Below are 27,454 nucleotides of genomic sequence, written 5' to 3'. Positions count from 1 at the left end.
CACGCGTTGAGCAGCTACACCAGTCACGGGGTTGTGTAGGAGGAACAGGAGAGACGAGGCAAGACAAGAATGAGTGACGTAGCGGAAGGAGTTAGAGTGCACAGCCTGTCATGCAACTCTTCCTTCATACATATCACGGGGACTTGCAACATGGCTTTATTATGCACCTGTGTGAGAGGTGGTGTCTGTCTATCTGTCTGTCTGTCTGTCTGTCTGTCTGTCTGTGTGTGTGTGATGCGTTGATGAGATAACGTAAGAGAACCTGAAAGAATCCATCAGGCATCCAGGTGGCATTCTTGTACAAAACATGCCTACCTGTTCCTACTAATCATCCCTGCCTAGAAATATTGTCTCATGCTCTAAAAACAACCTGGTTACTAATTCTGACTCATAAGGGAAGCTGCGAGAGTTCATCAGGCCAAGACGTGGCAGTTCTTAATTAAAAACATGCCTGCCTATTTTTATCATCTCCATTTATAAAAATATTGTGTAATATGTTAAAGCTCCCTGTTGACTCAGCGCTAACAAGAAGCCATCAAGACCCGTGCACTGTAAGACATGCCTGCCTATTTCCACCTATCACCACTACCTATATATTGTGTAACAGTTTAAAGCTCACTAATGACTAGACTCACCTCCTTTAAAGCTCACTAATGACTTGGCTCTCACCTCCTGGCTTCTCAATCTCTTCCATTCATCTACCACTCTAAAGACGCCAGCTTAACCAACAGCACACACACAACACACCCCGCCGGATGTGGTGGCTCGTGCGTGCGTGCGTGCGTGGAAAGGTAAACATCATTACAGGAGGAGAAAGTGGATATTTGAGTGGAGTGTGTCGGGGTGAGGCGCTCGTGTATGTAGGACAGGCGGTGTGTTGCACGTCCCGCGCCAACACAGTGCCGGTAACGCTTCCTTGGCACGGCACTCCAGCCCCGCCACTGCCCGCCCTCAACCGTGCACGGGCAGGGAGGCTGTTGTGTTTCTGATGGGGAGAAGAAATAGCTACTCTTGGAATCTTACAAGTTTTCTTCTTCTTCTTCTTCTTCTTCTTCTTCTTCTTCTTCTTCTTCTTCTTCTTGTATTTTATCTATATTCTTTCGGCCAAGGTCACAAAATTTGGGAAAAAAATGAATTAGCCTCAAAAAAAAATATTTGAAATGCACCTTATCACACATATCTCTCTCTCTTCTCTCTCTCTCTCTCTCTCTCTCTCTCTCTCTCTCTCTCTCTCTCTCTCTCTCTCTCTCTCTCTCTCTCTCTCTCTCTCTCTCTCTCTCTCTCTCTCTCTCATGACATTCTGTACTTTTTATTTATTTATTTTTATTTATTTATTTATTTATTTATTATTATCTTTATTTTATTTTATTATTATTATTATTATTATTATTATTATTATTATTATTATTGTGGACAAAATCACCAGTCTATTACATTTTCGTGCTAAAGTTTGTCAAGAATTTGGAGGAAGCACCGGATATAGCTCACGTTTTTGTTGCCTTCCCTTCATTTCCGCCGCCCATGTGTGGAGGACTCGCCCACACACACACACACACACACACACACACACACACACACACACACACACACACACACACACACACCAGCACCATATAACCCTTCAGGAATTTTCAAGCCTCCATCTTCCCCTTTCCCTTGTCCTTTTGTTCCCAGCTGAGCACGAGACACCGCCGCCACGTCCTTCTGTGGATGAGTGCGGCCTCAGTCCTCAGCCAATCCACGTAGGCATAGTATCCTTTCCCCAGGGCATGTCCGGCTATACTCTCTCTCTCTCTCTCTCTCTCTCTCTCTCTCTCTCTCTCTCTCTCTCTCTCTCTCTCTCTCTCTCTCTCTCTCTCAACATTTAGTGAGTTCGTTCACCTGTCTGTTTTGTCACCTGCCGTTCGTGACATGTGACCTTTGCAATTCACCTGGATAATCTTGCCCTATGTCATTATGCCCTCCTCCTCCTCCTCCTCCTCCTCCTCCTCCTCCTCCTCCTCCTCCTCCTCCTCCTCCTCCTCCTCCTCCTCCTCCTGATCCCCACAGATAGCCCCGAAAGGACCAGCATTATGTTCTCCCGTTTGTTCTTCATTTATGTTCTCTGATGTTCCTCCTCCTAATCCTAATCCCCACAAAGAGTTACGTAAAGACCAGCTGTGTTCTCCTGATGCTTGTTCTTTATTTGTGTTCCCTTATGTTCCTCCTCGTCCACCTCCACGCAGCACAGCATCCCTTTGTCTATCCCTTGACCGCTCTGAAGTACCTTCCTAATCGACGAACTTGAAGTGGAAGTGTCTCAGTCTTGAATCTCGTTTACTCGGCACATTAGAGGGTGTTTGTAGTCTCATGACCTCCTTACCGCAGCTGCTGGTGGTATTTTTAGTTCCTTGGTATTGAAAATGGATGTCATATTTGTTTTTTCTTACTTTTTTTTATTTTATTTATTTATTTATTTTTATTTTTTTTTTTCCTACTAAACTAAAGCAATGATGTTCCAGTCCTGCACTATTTTATTATAACAGACTGAATCTATAATGTTCTCTTCTCAGTATTCTTTGTCTTGTCAAACCAAAGCAATGAGGTTCTTTTTATTTATATTTATGTATCTAGAAGAGTGACTAGGGAGAAAAAAACAGCTTGTTCAATTTGCCATGCCCCTCAGAAAAAGTTTGAAAAATAATAATGATCAATAAATAGAAGTAAAAGCCAGCCAGTTTACTTATCTTTCGAAACAGTTCAAGTCGAAGGAAGAGAAACAAAGAAGCAAAGAGTTTCTGAGTTTATAAGTGAAAGAGATGCAAGGGATTAACTATTGACTGCTTTTTACCTTCACAAACTCAAGCATCAGTATTCAAATTTCAACACTACTTTCATTCTTCCAATCCCTTTGCGTAATCACCCACTGTCCTTACAAAACCACTTCTCAGCCTGTCCCTTTCATCCCGGGAGTGCAGAGGTGGACAGCGTAAGAATAAGCCAGATATTGGGAACCCCCGCCCTCCTTGACCAACTGCAGGGAAGGGAAAGCAGAGAGCGGTGCATCAGACAAGCGTGGAATGTTCTAAAAAAATCATAGTCGTGCCATTGGTGTTCATGCGTCAGGCTTAGAATGGGAAGGAAAAAATATACGGGTTTGTGGGGGAAGAGAAAATATGAAGTTACCCTTGGATTTGAAAAGTATCGAAGTGTGTTGGTGTGAGTGAACAAGATCCTTCATTGAACGAAAGCAGGTCGCGGGAGATTTAATATGCGCGTGCTATACGTAAAAATTATCGTACTTTTGAGGATTGGGGTTATGATAGTGAGGGAGATGGCACGTGACTAAGACTTGTAATATTAACTTTAGTCTTTGGAAAATCTGGGTTATGTGGGGATTAGATTGTAAAACTTGTAATATTAACTTTAGTCTTTTGAAAATCTGAGTTACGTGGGGGTTAGATTGTAAATGTAAAACTTGTAATATTAACTTTAATCTTTTGAAAATCTGAGTTATATGGGGGTTAGATTGTAAATGTAAAACTTGTAATATTAACTTAAGTCTTTTGAAAATCTGAGTTATGTGGGGGTTAGATTGTAAATGTAAGACTTGTAACATTAACTTTAATCTTGAAAATCTGAGTTACGTGGGGAAGATTGTAAATGTAAGACTGTAATATTAACTGTTTTCTTTTGAGAACAGAGGTTAAGTGAGGATGACTATAAATGTACGTACGTAAAACTTTTAGTATTTGAGAATGTTGTCTTTTGAGAATAGAGGTCAAGCGAGGGTGACCATAAATGTGTGTACGTAAGACGTGTTATATTTGACAACTTGTCTTTTTTTGGCTTATACTAGAAAGATTATTTAATATGTAACAGATTACTGAAGAAAAACATTGAGTCAAAATATCAGACTAAACATGAAAGAGAAAACACTAAAGATTATGAAAATAAAAGAAACTAATAAAAACTAAATATTCCAGAAAAAAAAAAAAAAGTGAAAATATCAGAGATCAAACATGGAGGGGAAAAAACACTAATGAATGCAGGAGGGGAAAAAATCAAATAATTGAATATGTTCTGTTCAAAGACTTCACCCCATCACTGTGCATTGCATTCGCCCCAATACAAAACTTGATGAAAGTAAGAGCCAAATTTTCACCTTGAACATAATTTAGCATGTAGATATGAAGAAGAAGAAAAAGATTCCCACCAATAGTAAGTCGTCTGCTATAAGAACTAGTAGGCCGTAAATTTGGACGTTTGATGTTCGTTGCTATTTTCTTTCGTTTGCAGCGAATGAAAACGTGAAAGCCAGCCAAGGACAAAGAAAATGGGATGGGAGGGAGGAAGGGAGAGAGAGAGAGAGAGAGAGAGAGAGAGAGGGAGAGAGAGAGAGAGAGAGAGAGAGAGAGAGAGAGAGAAAGACTCGGAGGGAACAGAATTTCACATAGTAAACAATAGAGAAACATTATAACTTCGCAACAAAATCTCTCTCTCTCTCTCTCTCTCTCTCTCTCTCTCTCTCTCTCTCTCTCTCTCTCTCTCTCTCTCTCTCTCTCTCTCTCTCTCTCTCTCTCATCCCATTTTCTTTGTCCTTGGCTGGCTTTCACGTGACAAATAGATTAATCAGATAAAAATATTTGAAACAGACGAATCCAGAGAGAGAGAGAGAGAGAGAGAGAGAGAGAGAGAGAGAGCGGTGTGAACGGTCGGCCCCTGTGCGAGAGACGTGAGTGAAGCGGAAATAAGTGAGAATGAGAAAGGAAAGGAAATAACGAAACAAGCAGATGGGGAACAAGGGAACCAGACTGATGAATGGCGGAAGAGAATAAATGATAATAAGGAAAAGAAAAAAAATAATAACTACAAGGAAAACAAGGAGGGAAAAAATAACAATGACAAGAAGAATAAATATTGATAATGACAATAAAAACAGGAAGAAAAACAACACTAATGACGATAAAAAAATAAGTAGATAATGATGATAATGAGAATAAGAACAGGAAGAAGGAACAGCACATCAAAATTTTCCTTAAGTAGCGGTCATAAAAGAGGTCATTGGCACTTTACTTGCAGCGTAGGAGGTCAAGACGCAGCGGCCCCTCGTGTTTATCAGACAAGAGCTCCGACCTGCAGTACAATCAGGCGCCCTTGAACACCTCACACGCTACGAGTCTTTACGCAACGTGTTCAGAAACGCTTCGCTCTCTCCCTCTCTACACGACTATTTTTTCAAGAGCGGAGAAATGATCAGCCGGGTTCTCAAGAGTCGTTTTGTGTAATTCTCCTCCTCCTTATGGCACCTCAAATTTCATATATTCATTGCTATACTGAGGAATTCTATAAGTTATCTGCCTTTCTTGATCCGTAACCCTTATTTCCAACCACATTTGTCGTGGCGAAACATTGCACTTGACTTTGAGTAGAAGAATCTTAAACGTATAGGATTAGATATTAAAGAAAAACCGGAATGCACAGCTAAGAGTTTCAAATGCGCAGTTCCTTCTTGAGTTCGTGGGATCAACAATGCGTGGAGAGAAACTGAAGAAGAGAGAGAAGAGGATCTGAATGCATGGTGTGTTGCGGAAGATCTTTGCGTGGTGGTGTTCATAAGCGGGGAGTGTTTGTGTGTGTTGGGGGCACAAGACGATCGTCATCCGTATTGTGAAGGTGCGGTTGGCCAAATGACTCTGTGCAGGCTTGGCATTGCAGTGTATTTCTGTTCTGCAATGAGGTGGTAGTGCTGGAGCTGTGGTGGAGAAAAGGAAGGGAAAGGGGGGCGGTGTTATGGGATGAACTATTTAGTAGAAGTTGAAACTGAATGACTAATTAATTCATTCATTCATTCATTGACCGATAGGTTGATGGATTGAATGACTGACTGCGTGACTGACTAACTAATTCACTTACTGACAAATTGACTGACTCTTTAAGTAACGAACGAACTAACTGACTGACTGACTGACTGACTGACTGACTGACTGACTGACTGACTGACAAAACCAGACACACAGAAAATATCGAGATCCTCCCTGTTCGTGTCCCTTCACAGCACAGCACAACACAGCTTAAACCTCCTCCTCTGAAGTCTAAACCCTCCAGACAATTGACCTCCCTTTCAATCAACATGACTCCTCACGCAGAACTCCCAGACACACACGGCACTGAGGACCATATTCTGAAACACTCGTGCCCGCATCTCCACTACTATCAAAAGGCATTATTTGAAGTTATACAGGTTTTTAAGGATGTTTTATGGTTCTAGTGACAGATAAACAAGAATTTTACATTATTAACTGGAGAAACACTTGAGAACCCAGCTAACCGTCTCTATAGCCTTCAAAAATAGTCATGATGAGAGAGCAAAACGTTTCTGAATACTCCTATTATGCACTATACTTAAAAAGAGGAGTGAAGGTGAGACACGAGGGGTGATTGGGAGGACAGCAGACGGTGCACGAACACAATAGAGTCAAGTACAAGGAGACAGGTAACCGTGACAGCTGCATGAAGAGTCTAGCGGTCAGTAGAGAACATTGCGTCGGTGAAAGCATAGCAGACTTAAGAAGAGTGGCACAAAGGTACAATGCAGAGTCCGTGTATGTGTGTAGTTGAGAAAGAACTGTATTCTCTCATATGTTTCAGCGTCTTGTCTCGACCACTCCTTACTCGTATTGAAGTTTTGGTGTGTTGAAAGATGTTATTGTCATTCCACTGATAGTTAAACACGGATTCTGCATAAACGTAGGAAAAAAAAACTATGAGAACGCGTCTGATAATCTCTATGGCCTTTAGAAACATTTCCTGGCCACTTCTAACAGGTTGTATTGAAAGTATTGGCATGTTGATAAGTGCTATCATGGTGATGGTTAAGCAAAAATTCCGCGAAGTAAACAGGAAAGACATGAGAACGTGACTAAAGATCTGTGTGGCCTTTAGGAATAGTCAGTATCTCAACCACTTCTAACTCGTATTGAAGTATTGGTGTGTGGAAGTGTTAGTGTCATTCCAGTGATAGTTAAACACCGATTCTGCATAGACGTGAAACACACACACACACACACACACACACACACACACACACACACACACACACACACACACACACACACACACATATGAGAATGCGACTTTTAATTTATGTAGCCTTTAAAAATACTCCTTATTTTAACCCCTTTTAACAGGCTCGTAATTACTGAAGTCAATATCGCTTTCAAATCTCTTCTCGCAATTCTAGTGACAGTTGAGCAAGATTTTTTTCATAATAAACGGGGGAGAAAAAAAAAAAAAAACATGAGAACGTGTCTAGTAACTCCTGTGGCCTTTGAAAGTAGTCCTGGTGAGAGAGCACAGAGTTAAGAATACAAGGCTAGAACAGAATATCTCATGTTCTCGTGATTCTAGTGACAAGCAAGATTCTGCATAATAAACGAGAAAACAGTAATGAAAACGTGCCGAATTAACTCCAGCTATCTTTGAAAGTTGTCCTGATGAGAGAGCACACGAGAGTAAAGTAGCGTGCTTCATGTTCTCGCCTCTCCTGTATGAAGTGTGTTGCTGCTTGGTATTCAAGACGCCAGCCTGTTCTTGTGACGCAAGCAGGGAAGATTAACCCTTACAGTGGCGCGGCGTCCTTTTCATTATATTCTCGATGTAGTTACAGGATTTTGTCGTCTTAAGAATCAGACTTTTTCATTATCAAGGATGTTCGACTTAGAGACTTTTTTTTTATTATTGAGGATGTTCGAGTTAAGAGTGACTTTTTTCATTATCAAGGGTGTTCGAGTTAAGAATGAACATTTTTCATTAGCAAGGGTGTACGAGTTGAGATTGAGACGTTTTCATTATCAAGGGTGTTCGAGTTAAGAGAAACTTTTTCATTATCAAGGGTGTTCGACTTAAGAGAGACTTTTATTTATTGATAAGGATGTTCGAGTTAAGAATGAGTCTTTTTCATTATCAAGGGTGTTCGACTTAAGAGAGACTTTTATTTATTGATAAGGATGTTCGAGTTAAGAATGAGAATTTTTCATTATCAAGGGTGTTCGAGTTAAGAGAGATTTTTTTTTAATTATTAAGGCTGTTCGAGTTAAGCATGAGACTTTTTCATTATCAAGGGTGTTTGAGTTAAGAGTGACTTTTTTTTTTCATTATCATCAAAGGTGTTCGAGTTAAGGAGTGATCTGGTTATTCATCAGCACAGTCGTGATAATGGCGAGTCATCAGATCGATTTTTAAAAGATTAGATAAATTTATGGATGGTGTTGATAAGTGAAAATAGTCAAGCATGTGTTATACAGGGACTGCCACGTGTAGTCCCAATGGCTTCTTGCAACTTCCTTTATATTCTTATTTCCTCCATTATGACTAACAGGTGGTGTAGTGGCGTTGAGAAGCTGTGTTTAGTAGTGGCTGGGTTTAATGCACTGGCCTTGACTTTCTGTGGTGGACATGAGAGAGCTGACTGAGGCTTGCCTTGAGACTACTGCGAGAGAGAGCTGGCCGGGCGGAGAAAGCCTGAAAAGTGAGAAAGAGAGGACCTGAATTGACTATCCTTTATTTTTATTGCTTTATATTAGATCTATTTGTTTTACTGATTTTGTATTTTTATTTATCTGTTTGTTTACTTATTTATTTATTTATAGCATTATGAGTTACGTAGTACTTACAAAATTAATAATATGCATTTACTGGAAAGCCTATCCTTTATTTTTTTATTTCATTTCATTTTAATTAGCTTTTTATTTATTTACTTATTTATTTATTTATTTATTTATTTATTTAATTATTTATTTATTATCCACTTATAGCATTATGAGTCACGTTCATAGACATTTACTTGGGATACCATCGTGTCTCGTGTGCGAATGTTTGGCGGTAAACATTTGCTGCTGGACTGAGCATGGAACTAGACTCTGTAAACGTGTTAGAAAGCGCAACCGCAGTAGTAAAGGAGACAATTCTTAGAACTCAACAAAATAACTACTTATTTTGCAATTTTATTGATAGCAGTGATGCAGGACACAGTGAGGCCATGATAGAGACGTAGCAAATGAGAACACTTCTTGAAACTCAACAAAATAAGCTCGTGTTCTTATTCCTACGAGGTTATTGATAGCGGTGGTGATACAGTTAAGGGAGGCCACGGGAGAGGCAAACACGTGGCAAAACACGGATGATTCTTGAAACTCAATAAAACAGGCACGTATTCTTGCAAGGTTATTAATAGGAGTGGTGATACAAGCTGTAGTCAACATTCTGAAGCATTTCTCTCCGCTCCTCGACTACTTTCAAAAGTTTCTAGTCCAGATGAAGTAACACGGGTTTGAAAGGGCGTATTTATGGTTATAGTGACCGATTAACAAAATTCCTACATTAGAAACACTTTTCAGAACCTTTCTAGTAATCTCAGTGGCCATTGAAAACAGCCGTGATGAGAGAGCGAAACATTTCAGAATACGAGTCTGGTGAGGTCGTGATAAAGGCTTACACGTGGCAGCCTCAGTGCTTCCTGCCTGACGCCCTTCGCTCGTCCAGTCGCCGTGTTGAGGTGAGCGACTGCCTGCTGCTGTATCCGGGGGAACAGCAGGCGTGGTGAAACAGGTGGCCGCGGCAGCCTCGGGTTTTCTACCTTCTCTTCCTCTTCCGCGCCGCACTGTTGTCTTGACTATTCATTTTGTCCAGTGGCGTGCATACTATACCTTCCTCCTCCTTCCTCTTCCTCTTACGGTAGCAGAATAAGAGCATCAAATAAGGGAAGCTGCAGGAAGCCGTCAGGCCTACACGTGGCAGTGTGGCAGTGCCTGTGTTGGTGCAAATGCTGAGAATGCGAGTGTTGCATCCGTATTCTCAGCACCGCGTGGGCATTGAGTACTGCAGGCCGCGTGGAGTGCAAGGGGGGAAAGACTGATTTTTCTTTTAACAATGCGTAAGGAGGGCGACCCATGCACACGTTATACCTATATTTTGCATTTCAACATTTTAAACGTTTATTTTGCATTTCAGTGTTAAAGATTATATAATACTATTTAACACCTGCGTAAGGGAAGGGAAATCCATCTGTATTTTGCATTCAAACATTTTAGACATTTATTCTGCATATCAGTGTTAAAAATTACACGTGCGTAAAGGAAGAGAAATCCGGGTAGGCAAACCAGTTAGTTAAGTATTACGACTCATTCTTTCTCTTGTCTCCCCGCACCAAGGAATTGACTAGTTTTTTTTTTCACAGCCCCACATTCAGGTCGCATGGCACGTCCACTCAAGGCATTAGCTACCAGACGCAGTACTCTGGAGATAGGAAGCCAGACATGGTGATAAGGGTAAAGGAGAGTAGCGCGTCTGTACAAGAACACAGACGTGAGGCGATAAAGGCAAAGGAGAGTATCGCGTCAGGTCGGTCATCACCCTCGCGTCTGGTCCTCGTAGATAACACAACAGACCAACCCTTCCCCACGCTTTCCGTCCCACGCGTCCCAGGGAGCTTTTTATGAACTTTGCACCGTGTTCATATAAACGCTCTGGCTTCTCATAAAGACTTTTTTGAGGGGTACAAAGACGATTAATCAGATTCTCATGTTTCTCTCTCTCTCTCTCTCTCTCTCTCTCTCTCTCTCTCTCTCTCTCTCTCTCTCCTCTCTCTCTCTCTCTCTCTCTCTCTCTCTCTCTCTCTCTCTCTCTCTCTCTCTCTCTCTCTCTCTCTCTCTCTCTCTCTCTCTCTCTCTCGATGATACAGAACCCATTTCAAACAATTACTGGAATTTTAAAAACAGCCTTAAAATCTCTCACAACTTCCACTTCATACTTTTGAAAGGAACTGAGATAAGACTGAAATGCTTGAGAATACCAGCCTTTTGTCACTTATGTATGATATTGAGTCATTTTACATTTATATTGCGTCGTAATGTACATGTATAGTTACTTCACTAATTGTTAACATATCTTAAGAATAGACGAATAAGGAAAGCTGCAAGAAGCCATCAGACCTACATGTGGCACATCCTTTAGTAACCTATAGTCTTAAGAACAAGAGAATAAGGGAAGCTGCAAAACGCAAGACGCCATCAGGCCTACACGTGGCAGTCCCTCGTTTAATAAAGGAACTAACTGTACACGTGCTTCATGACAATAAGTAGCCTAAGAACCATACCAGAACCTGCCATCTTCAGAACAGGAAAATACGAGAAGCTACAAGATGCCATCAGGCTTGCAAGTGTCATTAAGAAAACCATATAGTCGTGCACGGCAGCCATTGCGCCATGATACGTAACCATAACTCGTGAATAAGCAGATTTCATACTATTGGGCAAGGTATCTCGTGTTCTTCAGATGTCACACATGGAGCAAATAGCCTAAAAGAAACTAGTCATACACCCAAAGCATTGCGGCATGATACATAAGCGTAACTCGAGAATAAGTAGAATTCATGTTTTTGGGTCTCAAACACGTCACATTTCACACACGCGGTAAATAGCTAATATATATATATATATATATATATATATATATATATATATATATATATATATATATATATATATATATATATATATATATATATATATATATATATATAAAGTAAAAATCATAGAAAAGCTAGTCATGCACATCAAACATTGCGGCATGATACATAAGCGTAATTTGAGAATACTCGTAAGTAGAATTCATGTTTTTTTTTTGGGGGGGTCTCAAGCTCGTCACATGTCACACGCGCAGTAAATAGCAAAAATAAATAAATAAATAAGTAAATAATATTATTAATAATAATAATAATAAAATCTAGTCATGCACATCAAACATAGCGGCATGAAACCATCAGCGTAACTCGATGATATGATAAGTAGAATCCATATTGTTTGTTTGGTAAGGTCTCATACACGTCACACATCACACACCAACACCAGTGACCAGTCCATGTACACTCATACATGTATCAAAGCCTGAATCACGTTTTTCATCCTTAGAGTTCATATTATTTCATCAAGAGTCTCAGGCACATCAATTAACACACAAACACCAGTCTGTATTTGCATGCACATATCCTGCAGCCTGAGTCACTTTTTTTTATCCATAAATTGAGTAGTACGTGTTGTTGAATAAGAAGTCTCGTAATCTCATACACATCGGACACACACAAACAAGTCCATACCTGTACATAATCCAACATCTTGATTCACGTTTTTTTTTTTTTTTTTTTTTTTTTTTTTTTTTTTTTTTTTTTTTTTTTTTTTTCTCTACACTAGCAACATTTCTCTGTAGCTTTAAAGAATAAACGGTGTGTGTGTGTGTGGGGGGGGGGGGGGGTGCTGGGAGACCGTCTGTACGCCGCTATGACTAATGCTTTCCAGGAAATGACGTGTTTTTTTGCCAATAGAAAACTCCTTGTATGATATTTTTTTAGACCTTGAAATAGTGTGTGTGTGTGTGTGTGTGTGTGTGTGTGTGTGTGTGTGTGTTTGACATCCCCACCTGCGCATTATGAAGCATATGCGTTGTGGATGTGTAATAATGTACAGTCGTGGTCACAAGTCTAAGTATTTGTATCTAAAAACATCTCGTTGTCTTTTCACAACAAGTTTTAACAATCTTCAGCAGAAATTACTTGAGTTTTCAAGAGTGTTTTCTTGGTTCTAGTGATACAACAGCTTTTAACTGGTTCTAATGATACAACAGCTTTTAACAATCTCTTGTGCAAATTACGTATTGCCAAATCCACATTCCCCACCCTCCAATCCTTCAATATTTAAAAAAGGTCCATTGAAAGACATGCAGAGGAGTGCCTGAAAACATACTGTTAACAGATGCTGCATACATTGATTACCAAGATAGTAAATGTGAACTGACAGATACTGACAAAGTTGCCTTATCATTGTTAGTCTTGTGTACAGTCAGTGTCAGAAGTTGAGTGATATAACACTTATTTTCACTGTGTTGTACTGAGAGCTTTCCACCAACATTAACCTTGTACCTGGTGGTGACACTGTGACTCTTATCTTACTCTCACCTTATTAGACCAACCCAGGAACATTTTGCCAACTAAAAAAACAAAATGACAAGTTTTTCATCAACTTTAATCCTGTGCTACATTTGACACTATGACTCTTACCTAATTAGGTGTAAACCAGGTTGTTTCACTGACTGAAAACAAAACTAAAGCTAGAGTTTTCCTTCAGTCTTTAACCTGTACCTGCTTGTACCAGTATGGCTCTTACCTAATTAAGAGTAAACCAGGATTGTTTCACCATTTAAAAACAAAACTAAAAGCATTTAAAGATTTGAAAACTACTCTACTATTCATTTTCCTGTGAGTGGTGTCTTTTGAAATGCTCTAGTGTAGCAGTTAAAGAGTTAAGTCCCCACATCTACCTTTATCAATTGCCTAGTTTTGTAAGGAAACTCTCAGCATGCCAGAGGTAAGACTGAGGGAAACCTCACACTACTGTGGAAGTGAATGCAAAATGTTACTCAATTTTTTTTTACCAAGATTGCACCTAGAGGAAGTGTGGTGGCAATGGGGGGTGTGGCTTATGAACCAGTAGTGAAGGGTGAGTGAGTAAGCGAGGTCATCAACAAGACAGACGAGGGACTGATGAGAGATGCTATACAGATGGCACCATTGCCTTGCTTCAGTGTGGGGACAAGGGGAATCGTGTGACGTATGGATGGGTGGGACCTTTGCCAGTTGGCCCTGTGCACCTCTATTATTAGGAGGAACAGTGTATGTTGGGATAGATATGAAGTCTGCACCAGTGGCCTGCAGGAATGATACTGATGTCTGATATTGATGAGATATTGAATGTTGGCTGTTTTATAATATGTTGGCTTGAAAGTTGTGGTGTGTGATGTATTGGCAAGGTGTGGTGAGGTGTGTGTGGCAGACCTTCCAACACCACTGGTTACTTGGTGCACACTGTATCATGTTGCTCCAAGTTTTGTTCTTCAGACATTGTATAAGTGTTTACTTCCTCTTACGAAATGAGTGAGTGGGATCCAGATACTTTTATCGTGCAGAAACATTCTCTCTCTCTCTCTCTCTCTTCTCTCTCTCTCTCTCTCTCCTCTCTCTCTCTCTCTCTCTCTCTCTCTCTCTCTCTCTCTCTCTCTCTCTCTCTCTCTCTCTCTCTCTCTCTCTCTCTCTCTCTCTCTCTCTCTCTCTCTCTCTCTCTCTCTCTCTCTCTCTCTCTCTCTCTCTCTCTCTCTAGGTTTGCAGAAATTTTTTGACTCTTGGAAAATGTTGCTCATACTACTTGCTATCAGGTCCTTCAATACCATCATCACCCTCATCATCATCACTCAGTAGCATTCCACAGCAGGTAAAAAAAGGAACTGTTAAGTCATACACCATGCCACTCTGGCTTATGGCATCTTTATGCGGAACATGCAGCATGAATATTACTACAGCCAAAATGTCTCCATTCTGCCTGAAATTTGAAACTGTGAATGTCTGTGTGTTTGTGTGTGTGTGTGTGTGTGTGTGTGTGTGTGTGTGTGATTATCTTGGTTGCTGGGCCTTATTTGCATATTTTACTGGTATATTTTTTTTAATGGTATCATCAATGACATGTTAGATGTGAACTATAGCATCTGTAAGCTGTCCACCAGCAAGAAAGGCTGGACACTCAAGACAGTCGTGGAGAACTAGATCATGACGTTTGTTCTTTTCACCCCACCCCGTGCAGCTCTCAGTGACAGTGTTTATGACTTAACAAAGCATACCAAATGAAAATAAAACATTGTGAAAGAACTTGAATGAGTCACAAGTGAAAGATGACTTCCACCCTCATCATGAGAAGAGAAGACTTGGGGATATCCTGGGCCCAGCTCGACCATCCCCCCAAGGCCCACACTGCCCACACCACTGCACCAGCCATGGGTCCCCTCACTTCGCAGTGGCCCATGGATGGCAAGAACTTGGTGGCCCAGATCGCCTCCACCATGCCCACACCCCCAGAGTCCCCTCCACCGAGTCACCAGGCTGGCCCGGCCCTCACCGACACCATCACGAGCGTACGTGACCCCTGCCGCCACCACCTCTACTAATGACATGACTGCTTCACTAATGTTCCCTCAACTGCCTCTGCTCTGCCATTGAATGCATGATTTCACTTCAAACTCCCCATGTGTCCCCCTCTCATGAAAGGTTGAATATCCTGAAAAAAAAAATCACCCACACCTGATATTACACAAATTCCCGTGTGTCCCTTTTCATAAAAAGCTTCATTACCTCCCAAAAAATCTGCTAATCATCCACACCTGTATTGCAAGGTTATTGCTGAAGCTACATGTGTTTCCTGATTATGTAGAGCAGATAAATTCCAGAATGCCTATAGCAAGAGTTATTGATTCACTGATGTATTGGTGAGATTGAACACGAGGCTTATTGTCAGGCAGAAATCTGTTTTGTATACCTCGCTGCTTATTGACCTTTCAATAGCTAGTAAATGGTGCTGTTTACAAGCCTCACTCGGCACACCACACACTCATACCTTAGTGTCAGTCAAACAAAGTACAAGTCAGAATACAAACAAACACTACAAGATTGTGAAGACATTCTCTAAAATACAAAATACATGAATGCTTGTATTACTAAAACTTTAAAGGCTTGTTTTGGTAAAGTGCCACAGTTACTGTAATGCTTGGCCAGACATTTGTCACACAGGCATCCTTTCCTAACAACAGCAGCTGGAATTTGTCACATTGGAGAAGCACAGATACCCTTCAGTGTGCAGTATATTGACCAACTGTACATATGTAACAAAACCTTTGATGATCCCTAGTAGTGAAGAGTTGATAGAATGTTGCAGTAAGTTTTGATGCCTTTCCTGATGTGTTCATAGTTTTACAACCCTTCCTATTACTGGCAGTGTTTCATAGTGTGAGGAATATGGCAGTTACTAATGATTTGTGTTGTTACTTCAACTGCTTTATTTCCATAACTTTCATAAATTATGCTTTTTTGTTTTATTATTTGTTTTGCTTCACCAAGAGACAAGCAGCTTTCTTAATCATAAATGTTTTCCTTTAAATAAAATTATATAATGCAAACTTAGGAAACATAATAATAAGTGTCTAGCAATCAAAAGATTAAACACCTTGCACATGTAAAATATTCATTGCTATAGATAATTATTCTTAGCAGCCACAGAAAGAGAGCTTTAATATCGTCATCCTAACCATTATAATCTGATGTTTGTGGTGCTCATTAAAGTGTTGTAACCTGTTGATTTTATGCATTCAGTGTAAATTATTATTGTGCTGATGAAATCTTTGTTATTCAAGCTGTGCAATGTTCATTCATTTATCTATTAATTGATTATTTTTCATTATTCATTTATTTATTTACTTAGTATTTGCAAGCAAGGCAAACAGCCCATACACCAGACTGATATACCCACAAGGGAGGCAGTGCAAAGAAATATTTAGTGCAACTCATAACTTAAAAGAATAATTAAAAATAAACATTTAGTGCAATTAGTACAGTAATTTAAAAAAAAAATTAAAAATCAGTGTGTCAGTACCTTGGCCTGGATTAATTATAACAGGTAGCTGACACGCAGCCATCTCAGACTTGTTTAGTGAGTATATAGAGGGAGGCATTGCAAGGTACCTGGTGGCTGGCAACCTGAATGTGTCACATATCTTCCGTCCCAGAATAGGTCTCTCGGCACCCAAGGCTTAAGAGTAAAGGTGAAGGAAAGTGTCATAGTGCAGTGCCTTGTGGTGCTGTGGCAGTATTTATCATTATTTTTCTTAACTGACTTGGTTTTTTGTATTTTATATAATCATCATATTACAAATTTGTGTAGCTGTTCTGACTTCCAGGACACCATGACCTTTGTAATACATATATGCATGGGAAAAAGATCACAATAGGCAACCAGATCTGTGTGTAACTGTTGCCTTTGTTCAGTGTGTGTCTCAATACCAACAGCAATTTGTGTGATGAACTTCCTTGACCTTCTCACCTGAGGTGTTCATTTTCCACCACCACTGTTGTGTTTATATTACAAATCCTCACATGTATTTTATCTAGATAGTTTATCATAAAAATTAGTATCCCTTAATTTTCATCCTTGTAATTTTTCACAGACTAATTAATGTATTACCTGACCAGAACTGTCAGGCATTCTCAGACAGATGTGTCTCTGTCATATCAACAGTTTGTCACTCCAGCTTTATTTCATTCTTGTTGTATTTATGATTGCCCTTTTTCCCCATTAATAATAACATGTGTAGTAATGAAATGTTTGTGTCTTCCCATGCAGAACGATCTCACTAGCAAGACCACGACCAGCCTAGGATTGCGGAATCTACTGCGGGTATCCACCAATAATTCAGACAGATACTTCCTCACCAGAAAGTGCTGTTATGTCTTCCACTGCTTAAACCTGCGCACCAAATTTCATTATCCAGACATACCAAATAAGGTGAGCCCCATGCATCATGTCAGCCTCATACCTTGGCCCATCACTCCCTTATTTAACACATGCAATGATCAATTATACTTTTCTACACTGAACATCCTCAGTCTGTCCTTTTTTTATAATCTAAACTGGAAACTTTACATCTCATCTCTAGCTAAAACAGCTTCTATGAAGTTAGGTTTTCTGAGACATCTTCACCAGTTTTTCTCACCCCCCCAGCTGCTAACTGTACAAGGGCCTTATCCATCTATGTATGGAGTACACTTCACATGTCTGGGTGGTTCCACTCATACCGCTCTTTTAGACAGGGTGGAATCAAAAGCTTTTCATTTCATCAACTCCTCTCCTCTAACTGACTATTTTCAGCCTCTTTCTCATCACCACAATGTTGCATCTCTTGCTGTCTTCTACCACTATTTTCTTGCTAACTGTTCTTCTGATCTTACTAACTGCATGCCTCTCTCCTCCTGTGGCCTCGCTGCACAAGACTTTCTTCTTTTTCTCACCCCTCTTCTGTCCACTTCTCTAATGCAAGAGTTAACCAATATTCTCAATCATTCATCCTTTTCTCTGGTAAACTCTGGAACTCCCTGCCTGCTTCTGTATTTCCACTTTCCTCCTTCAAGAGGGAGGTTTCAAGACACTTATCCTTCAATTTTTGACCACCGCTTTGAACTCTATTCAGGGACTGGCATCTCAGTGGGATATTCTTTTTATTAGATTTCTTGTTGCCCTTGGCCGGTGCCCCTCCTACATAAAAAAAAAAAATACACTTTGGATTTATGTGAAGCATATATATATATATATATATATATATATATATATATATATATATATATATATATATATATATATATATATATATATATATATATATATATATATATATATATATATATATATATATATATATATATATATATATATATATACTTATTTAGAATATGAATTGATGTAGCAAATGTTACCAGGGTGCCAAATGTAATCTTTTAGACAGGGTGGAATCAAAAGCTTTTCATTTCATCAACTCCTCTCTTCTAGGATGTAGGATGATTTCATAAATATGAGGCTTACGTTCATTACTCCTCCGTAATAAGAATTGTTTCCCCACAGCTCATCATCAAGGATGAGTGTGTGGCAGCAGCGCTGGAGCAAGTGGTGGCAGACGAGATGGAGCAGAAGGGATTGGAGGCAAGTGACAAGAAGGCCTATGTCACCCTGCTGGCCAAGTACACCGCAAGGGCTAACAAGCTGCTGCATGAGATGAAGGCAGCACTCTCCAGCACCCTCATCAGGTGATGACACCTCTCAGCTCACTGTTCAGTGGTGCACAACTCACCTTAGTTCAAATAGGGAAAGGATATTATAAACTTGCCTTTAGGAATTGTAATGAAGTAAATTTTGTTTAAAAATATTAACCTTTTCACTGTGATATTGAATAATTCACAGCACTAAAATTCTTGGAACCTTTATAACCATCTATAAGAAAGAAAGGGATAGAAAAGGATAAATTTTACAAGTTCTAGCTAGTGCAGTGTTTGGAGAACAAGAAAAAAATGTGTCAGGGTGGTTAGTAATTAAGGAAAGATATGTCAAATAGAAGTGGAATGGTTAAACAATGTGGATGGTATTTTCTTTCATTTCAAATTTTTATATGCACATGCAGAAAATTGATAGGCATGAATTCAACCTTTCATTTAATTTATTTTTTGTTTTGTTTCAGATTAACTGGCTACGTATTGTTCAAGGTGTTCAGCAACCTGTTCTCCTCCGTGACGGTGCATGGCGGCCAGAAGGAGGTGATAGAAAGAGCAGCACAGAAGGACATGCCTATCATATACTTACCTCTCCATCGCTCCCACGTGGACTATTTGTTTGTCACCTGGATCCTCTTCAACCAGCAGATACCGGCCCCCATCGTGGCCGCTGGGGACAACCTGCGCATGCCTGTCTTTGGGTGGGTGTGGCATCACTGCACAGCTATGTTGTATGAATGCTTCACCACAAACTTCCTTCTTTTTGCTAAGAAATTAACTCCTATATAGTTTTCTGTGCCTTATGGTACAATCCAGTGTGTTACCTGCTTATGATTGTGATGCTTACTGTGGGGTAGGTAACATTTGGTTAGGAGGTGCTGCCCTACCCCTAATAGACTATAGAAACTGGATGTAAAAGTGAGAAAAAGAAACCATGAGATAACCTTTCCATCCAACAGGTGGCTCCTGAGAGGCCTTGGAGGCTTCTTCATCAAAAGACGGCTGGACGCTGCAAAGTCTCGCAAGGACATCCTGTACCGCTCAGTGCTGCAGACCTACATGACTCACTCTCTGCAGGCTGGATACAACCTGGAGTTCTTCATTGAAGGAGGACGAACTCGCACTGGCAAACCTTGCATGCCTAAAGGTTAGCTCTCCTCATTGTGCAGCTTCTGTTTTTGTCATTCAGTCACATGCGTCATTACCTATGCATTGTGTTTACCACTTCCTTGCCAGTTTTGAAACATACCAATTCAAACAGACAAATTTTATTAGATGATTAACTTTCCTTTGCGCAGCATAATGTTTGCCAATGCTTTTTTTCAGGCGGACTTCTCAGTGTGATTGTTGATGCATACAGCAACGGCACTCTTGAGGATGCTCTCATCATTCCTATAGCAATCAACTATGACAGGCTTCTTGATGGCAATTTTATCAGGGAACAAATGGGACAAAGCAAGGTAGTGTGTTATTGAAGGGGAGTTCTGTAAAGTGTTGTGATTGCAGACATGTAAATCAGTTAGCTGTGATTCATTTGAGTTTATGTTGTAACATCATCTTTTCTTACTTGACCAATAAGTGATACTATAATATTTCAGATCATTGCTTTTATAACCTTTGTTGTTCTTTTTATCATGGGAAGAAATTAACATGTTGCCATTTATTGATTCCAGGTACCAGAATCATTTTGGGGAGCCGTGCGAGCAATAATCAAGGTGCTGTCTACCAATTATGGTCATGCCAGAATTGACTTTGGGCATCCCTTCAGTCTCAGAGAATTTATCCAGACCAGCAAGAGAAGAGATGTCTCTCATCTTGCCATCAGCCAACCACAGACTGAACCTCTGCCTGGGTGCACACCTCCCCTCTCTCCTTCACCTCCTGATGAAAGCCCAAGACTGTCTATCAGTGGTTCAAGTCCACCACTTTCCCTCCCGCTAGTCAATGATAAGGGTCACCAGCGCTCCTTGTCGTCTCCTGCAAACAGTAATCATCTGGTACTAAAAAAAACCTCCTCTAATCCATCCAGTGCCATGAGCATGGCAAACAAAGCCACCACACCTCACCTCACGGGAGCTCGCAGCAGCTCCTCCCTCTTTGGCACAGAAGTGACAGAGGAATACAGATTACTAGTCAAGTCTTTGGCTGTTCACATTGTGTTTGGTGAGTCAGCATACTCTGGTTTCTTGTTTTATCACAAGTCATCCGTTCACCCTTTTCTACTCTTTCCATCAGTAAATCACAATTTGCATTGTAAACAGAGAAATGGGTGCATGCTTCACACATGATATCAAGCTTTCAGCATTTTCTTTGTCTTTATTTCAAACAGTGTGTATTTCATATGCAAAATTTGTGATATTGTTAGTGTTTTTCATTAAAAACTAACTAAACCTATCTTATATGGTTTGATGTTTCTTGTATGATCAAATAATTATTTTTATAGTTCTTCCTACGCATAGTTTATTTATCTAGGAGCTAGATTACACTTTTGTTTTGAAAAATTTGCCATCAGAAATAATTTGAAACATGACCATCAACAGATGCTGAGCGATGCCAAGCCATCATGTCCACCAATGCTGTGGCCTGGCTGCTGTCCTTTGTGTACCGCAGTGGGACAAGACTGTCCACACTCACCACAGCGCTGGACGCCCTCCGGGACTCCCTCAAAGCTCGAAAGAGGGACACAGGGTTTTCTGGCGATTCCAGAGAAGTTGCTAGACATGCGGTGAGTAATGAATGGTTGTTTCTTTGTTTACTGTGTTTTTACATGAAGATGTTTACACACATGCAATGAGATGTTGGTGTCAGATTAGCTGGAGATGTGTCCATTAAGCTTAAAATCACAAGAGGATTACAATAACTTCACTTCCCTTTTATTATAATGATCTAAACTTACAGGTACAACTACTTGGACCTGGATTAGTGAGGACAGAAGACTTCTCAGGAAGCAATAGTTCAGCCTGTGATAAACCAGACTACTTCATAGAACCCGTCACACTCCTGCCAAACATCATTGAGTTCAACTACTACGCCAGTGCCCTTGGACCGCTCTTTGCTGCTGATGCTATAGTGGGTAAGTTTGATTCAAGTGACATTGTACATTTCAAGAAACGTACAGAGGTGATCTTCGTTGTTACCTTCTCATTTCATCTTTATTATTGCTCACATTTTGGTATATGTACTGTCATAAGACTTCAGATATGTGGTATAGTTTATAAAGAAAGTTTGATGTCATGCATAGTAATAACTGATCTCCTCTTCCTAAAAACTGTCCTGCAGGAAATGGCAACAGTAAAATCATTTATTTATTCTTCTCCTTGTGTTCCATCCTTGTACCTTCAAACTCTCATATTCCTTTCTGCCTCTCATCTGTTATGCATTCTAGTCTTTCATTCTCCCACTTCATTGGAGGTCTCCTTACATACATTACACCTGTGAGCTCAATCATTCCACTTTTCATTTCTTCACCTTTACTTGACACACTAAACCTATCAAACAGTTTCATTACATTCACTCTTCATCCTCCTCACACCACAGGCATTTCTCACACATCCTTGACAGCCCATTTCACTTACACTTATAATGTTTGGTACAGTTGCTCCATCCTGCTGTCTACTTTTTAATGTCTATACCTACTAGCCTTTCTTTCATCCAGGAAAATCTATATGTAGAACTGATAATTACTGAAAACCTAGTCATGTATGTTTATTTGTTTGTTTAATTTTTCAGTTACAACCTTACTTTCAATGACTGACTGTGATCTGTGGACCTACAAAGACTGCTCTCCTGATTGTTTAGTTGACAAGAAAAAGGTATGATACAGATGTTATAAACTAGAGACAATGTAAACTGAAATCATTGTCATTTCACTTTCTGAAAATTCCTACATTTGAGAACATATTAATTCTCTCGGTCTTGAAATCCTTACATGGAACGTTACTCATAAAACCAATAGAGTTTTCTTTGATTATTAGAGATATTTGAATGATAAGAATGTAAGAAAAGTGATATTTTATGAAAGTTTTTGAAAGTCCCCTAAACACTTTTCTTTTGGACACAACAGCTGCTGCAGCGTGCAGGTCGTCTGGCCTCAGTACTTCAGCACGAGTACCTGCTGGCTCCTCCCTGTGCCAAGCAAGAGGACAGACTCTCACAGGCACTGGACAACCTAGTGGACATGGGACTGCTGCAAGCTGCCGTCTTCCCCCAGGTGTGTGGAGAGATTCTTATTATCTCACCTGAATGTCTGTTTGTAGAATTTCCTTAAGTGATAAAACATTAGAATCTATTACCTTTATTTGATCCTGTTTATTTATTTCATCTTGACTTTTTTTCTTCCTCTTCTACTTGTCTTCTGTCATCCCTAGACACTTTAATATACTGACTTCCCCTCCCTCTCCTACCTACTGTCTTCCTAATATTTAGGGGTAGTAAGTGCATAATATGTAATCGGCTACAGAGAGAGGATAAAATTAAGAAAGTGATTGCTCTCTGTATCCTCAGTAACCTACTTACATCTTGTATATATTTTTTTCAATAATAATTGCAAAAATTTCAAGACAAGATTAGATTACCACATTTTTTCCAGCCAGGTATCTGGTTCTCTTTGATTTGGATTCTGATTTAGAAGAAGTGGCTCAAGAACAGCTTGTTGATATTGCTTTCTTGACTCTAATATGTTAATTTCTTTTACTTCAGAAAGGGGTGAGGAGATGGTCAGACGACTCTGATGAGGATGATATAAGTTACTGCCACCACTTCAAGGTGACCCCAACCTCCTCCTCTCTGGAAGTCATTGGTGCTTGGAGGAACATGTTGGTTCCCATGCTGGACGCTTACTATTACACAGCTCACTGTCTCCAGAAGCTGATCGCCACTCAGATGCCAGACAAGGAATTCATCCAGAGTTCCCAGAGCTACATTGGATCCCTGTTAGAAAAGGGTATTCTGAAATATGGTATGTAGAACACAACCACTATGGCTCATTGCAAGAATAATTCGCTTTATATCTTTTTAGAAAAAAGGTGTGCTATAGAACCACTAGTTCATGAGAAAAATTGTTTACTTGAAATTTTCCTGCCATGTAGATTATTTCATAGATTTCCAGCCACTGGCATAACTGACTATTCAAAAATAAAAATTTGAACCAAATTATATTGTATAAAAATAAAATCATCATTACACAGAGGAATATTATGAAATATCATCTTTTAATCTTTTGCATATTCATATTCCTGTTATTAATGTTACATTTTCTTTGCAGGTGAAAGCATTTGTATAGACCCCATTCGGAATGCTGTCAAATTCTTTGAATCAGAGGGAGTTGTGGAAAGCTACACACATGACAGCATTCGCCTGTTGTATCTTTCCAAAGAGTTTGAGTCAGAAGATAAGCTCTTGCCCTTCATCAATGAAATTGACAGCTTCAGGTCATGAATTTTGATTGACCTTGCTCAGAATGACTTCATGGGCAACAACTCAAGGTAATTAAACACTTTTTAACACTTTTGAAATGTAATAGTACCCTGAAGACTGAAATGTTCTCTTGAGACAAACATGATTATTATAGGAGCAGTTGGGATATGATCATGGCAAAACATTGCTAAAATCACTGAGACTGTATAATGGAAATTACATTGTTATAAGAGATAGACCCTAATAGATCAGTAAGACTGCATGAATTACTTAAGTATCATAAAGCATCACACATCACTGCCACTTCCTGGGTAATAAGTAGAAAGTGGCTCAGTGCGCTGATTGCCAGTGTTGCTCATATTTCAAATGGACCTTTCTCCTTTTGCCTGTCAGGTACTTTAATTTCCCCAAGTGCAGGAAGTAGAATAATTTTGGTGATCCTTCTACTTTTGAACCATATTCTGAAACACTTCTGTGCCACACATTGACTACTTTTAAGACTCTAATTGAAGTTACACAGGTTTTTAAGAGTGCTTTTAGTGACATATTAAAAGAAGAAACAGTCCCAAGAACCCACCTAATCATTTACGTGACCTTTGAAAATAGTTGTTTTGAGAGAGCAAAGCATTTTCAAATAGAGGCCTTTAAGAGAGAGAGAGAGAGAGAGAGAGAGAGAGAGAAGTAACTAATGCATGATCTTCCATTGGCTAACAAAAGTGACATTTTATCTTCCTCAGTTACCTTGGCAGCGAATGTCGCACAGTAAAGGACTAGTGAAGTAACTCGTGGGTCATAAGGGAACGCAAGGAAGGAGCAATGTGAACACCTGAATGCCACTTCACTCTCTTGTTTACCTGCTTTGCCCCAGTGAGCGCTTCCACCTGGACTTATGAGTGCTACAGCCTGGTGTCAGTGGTACAGTAACGCTATAGGGGCAGTGTGGCGCTGTGTATGAGATTCTGTATGCACTGTGAACTTAAGATTTTTCTATAGCTAGTAGTGTAGTTGTGCAGCAAGCATAATGGTGTGCTGCTAGCTATGAGACTATTCAACCTGTACATACACACAGGGGGACGTCAGTAGAGTGATTCATCTTCAGGTGTTTTGTTTGTCTGGTGGGGTAATCATTATAACATTGCTCAAAATTTTCCTTGTATGTAAACTGAAATCACTTGAGAATTCCCTTCACCACCTGCCTGCTGTTTACATCAAGTCTCTGAGAGGTCTAGCAGTGAATATCTTTGAAGTACACAGTAGATGTTGAAAATTCCTTTGTATACTGAGGAAATAATTAAGTTTGCATTTTATTGTTTTCATTTTTTTTTTTTTTTTTTTTTTTTTTTTTTTCTCTCTTTAAAGTGTTGTTTTATTCAGATTTTATTATTATTGTTATTATTATTATTATTATTATTATTATTATTATTATTATTATTATTATTATTATTATTATTATTATTATTATTATTATTGTTTTTATTATGTTTTGAATGCATATTTTCTAAAGCAGAACAATAATCTAGTCAGTTATTGTTTCCTGTCAATGAATACAGCTTGTTTTGTATTGTGTTGTGCAATGGGTATTGGTCCAACAGTGGTGTTGATGTCAGCTGTCACATCCTGGTTGGGAGCCCCAGCCCAGCACTAAGCACTCAGGTGGTTGCTGTCCATATCACTTACTGTACTGTGTATGTATATTAGTTTGTCTTTTGATAATCAATGTACAAATATTCAGTAAAACAGCCTTTCATTATTATTATCATTATTATTATTATTATTATTATTATATTATTATTATTATTATTATTATTATTATTATTATTATTATTATTATTATTATTATATTATTATTATTGTCATTATTATTAGGTTATTTATTGAACTGTAAAAAAGAAAGTTTATGTATATTTGAGTTCATCTAATATGTATAGGTGAGAGTTACAGTGCAATCATGTTGAAAGAGACATGTCTGTACATAGTGTTTGATATGTATTTGTTCACTTAATACTACCTAAATAATAGGAAAAATTTCATTGCATTGCAGTATAGAATTAATATTTTTAGTTACCACCAATTATTACCGAAAATGTAATATTTATGTAGTTAGCATTTATAATAAATTAGAACTAAAGATGGTACATTATCAGTTAATAACCTTATTTTTTTTAAAAGAATACGTAAAAGTTTACTTACCAAGGTTTTTTTTTCTGTTCTATTAATTGTCATATTACACATTTAATATATCAGTCAGTTTGTCAGCATTTCCAAAACTTAGCAGGACAAATCAATGTTTGAATGTTTCATAAGACATTTTTAACAGTGCATCACCTTGCTTCCTTTTGTATCTCAGTTTTGGAAGTGTTGCTGGCTTGTGATGTTTGTGAGGCTTTCCAGTGTTGGTTCAAAGAACACTTGTCATAAAACTATAGAAACTCATGCCCAGAAGTTCACGTGAAGTTCTGCAAGCTGCTGTGCTTCTTATAAACTGTCAGTGTTTACTACAAATACCGACCTGTAGAATAGGTGCAGCTCTCTCAAGAAGCAATGCACATATAAGCAGGCAGGATCTTATTAAAAAGGCAGCATTTTTATAAGGTAGTACTGTAAATATTCCAAAACTGTTCCAAGGCAAGGTCCATGACATGTATGAGAGGATAGAGGAGAGGTATGAGCCTGATGCAACCCTTGAGGCTACTGAGGATCTCATTGAAGGAGCAAGATGGATCAGAGCTGGAATTCCACAAAGTCTCTGGGGGCATAGCCACTGGACAGACAGAAGCTTCCCAGAAAAGAGAATATAATATGTAGTATGGAAAATCATGTGGAATGTGAAGAAACTACCCTTGGGCTCTCAGCGACCTAGTATGAGAAGGTAGAACAGCCAATCGATAGGTATTGCACATGTATATTAGCACACTCCCCAATCAAGAAATTCCTGGCCTCAGAGAAAAGGGGGAAGAAAGAATACCTTCAACTTCCTAGTGAGAGTGCAACCTCCTCACTGAGAGGCTCAGGTTCCCAAAATTCTGCAGGTGCATCTCTCCTGACAGCAATGCAGAAGCTCTCGAGGCCGTGGATGGCTGCTTATCTAAGGCCCTCACAAGTCCATGACAACCTGGGGATGTTTACCGCAGAGATCAAGGTAAGCACAGACTGAAGATCTGCCTGTACAAATCCTTCCTGTTCTTCTCTAAATTCATCCTTGCTAAATGTTTGCAAAGCACCATTATATGTTCCTATGTATTGTTTCCTTAGGGTTAGAGCATATTCACATTATTAAGGAAATTTCACCTGTACCTTTTCGTTTCTTTCTTCACTTGCCTCGATCTTTTATTACACTCAATAATCCCACTGCATACCTATCTTGTATTCATCCCG

At 39.4% G+C, this 27,454-nt stretch overlaps 1 protein-coding gene across 2 annotated transcripts in view; it reads left to right on the top strand.

Moving 5' to 3' along the window:
• Nucleotides 1-26,214, top strand: part of LOC135104085 (glycerol-3-phosphate acyltransferase 1, mitochondrial-like) — a 35,143-nt gene extending 8,929 nt beyond the window's left edge. Inside the window, exons 2-15 of one of the 2 annotated variants that reach the window (XM_064011012.1) lie at nt 14,664-14,991; nt 17,250-17,411; nt 18,522-18,703; nt 19,132-19,365; nt 19,624-19,811; nt 19,991-20,124; nt 20,338-20,827; nt 21,205-21,389; nt 21,563-21,737; nt 22,394-22,476; nt 22,728-22,874; nt 23,363-23,621; nt 23,928-24,147; nt 24,817-26,214. In XM_064011012.1, the coding sequence (XP_063867082.1) occupies nt 14,752-14,991; nt 17,250-17,411; nt 18,522-18,703; nt 19,132-19,365; nt 19,624-19,811; nt 19,991-20,124; nt 20,338-20,827; nt 21,205-21,389; nt 21,563-21,737; nt 22,394-22,476; nt 22,728-22,874; nt 23,363-23,621; nt 23,928-24,100 (2,652 nt within the window). In that variant the 5' untranslated portion in view covers nt 14,664-14,751 and the 3' untranslated portion in view covers nt 24,101-24,147; nt 24,817-26,214. The remainder of the gene's footprint in view (nt 1-14,663; nt 14,992-17,249; nt 17,412-18,521; nt 18,704-19,131; nt 19,366-19,623; nt 19,812-19,990; nt 20,125-20,337; nt 20,828-21,204; nt 21,390-21,562; nt 21,738-22,393; nt 22,477-22,727; nt 22,875-23,362; nt 23,622-23,927; nt 24,148-24,816) is intronic. The other variant, XM_064011013.1, reaches the window with a different exon arrangement.
• The last annotated feature ends 1,240 nt before the right edge of the window (nt 26,215-27,454 follow it).

The sequence above is a fragment of the Scylla paramamosain genome, chromosome 10 (genome assembly GCF_035594125.1).
Source record: "Scylla paramamosain isolate STU-SP2022 chromosome 10, ASM3559412v1, whole genome shotgun sequence".
NCBI classification, from domain to species: domain Eukaryota; kingdom Metazoa; phylum Arthropoda; class Malacostraca; order Decapoda; family Portunidae; genus Scylla; species Scylla paramamosain.
This window is presented reverse-complemented; position numbering and strand designations above follow the sequence as displayed.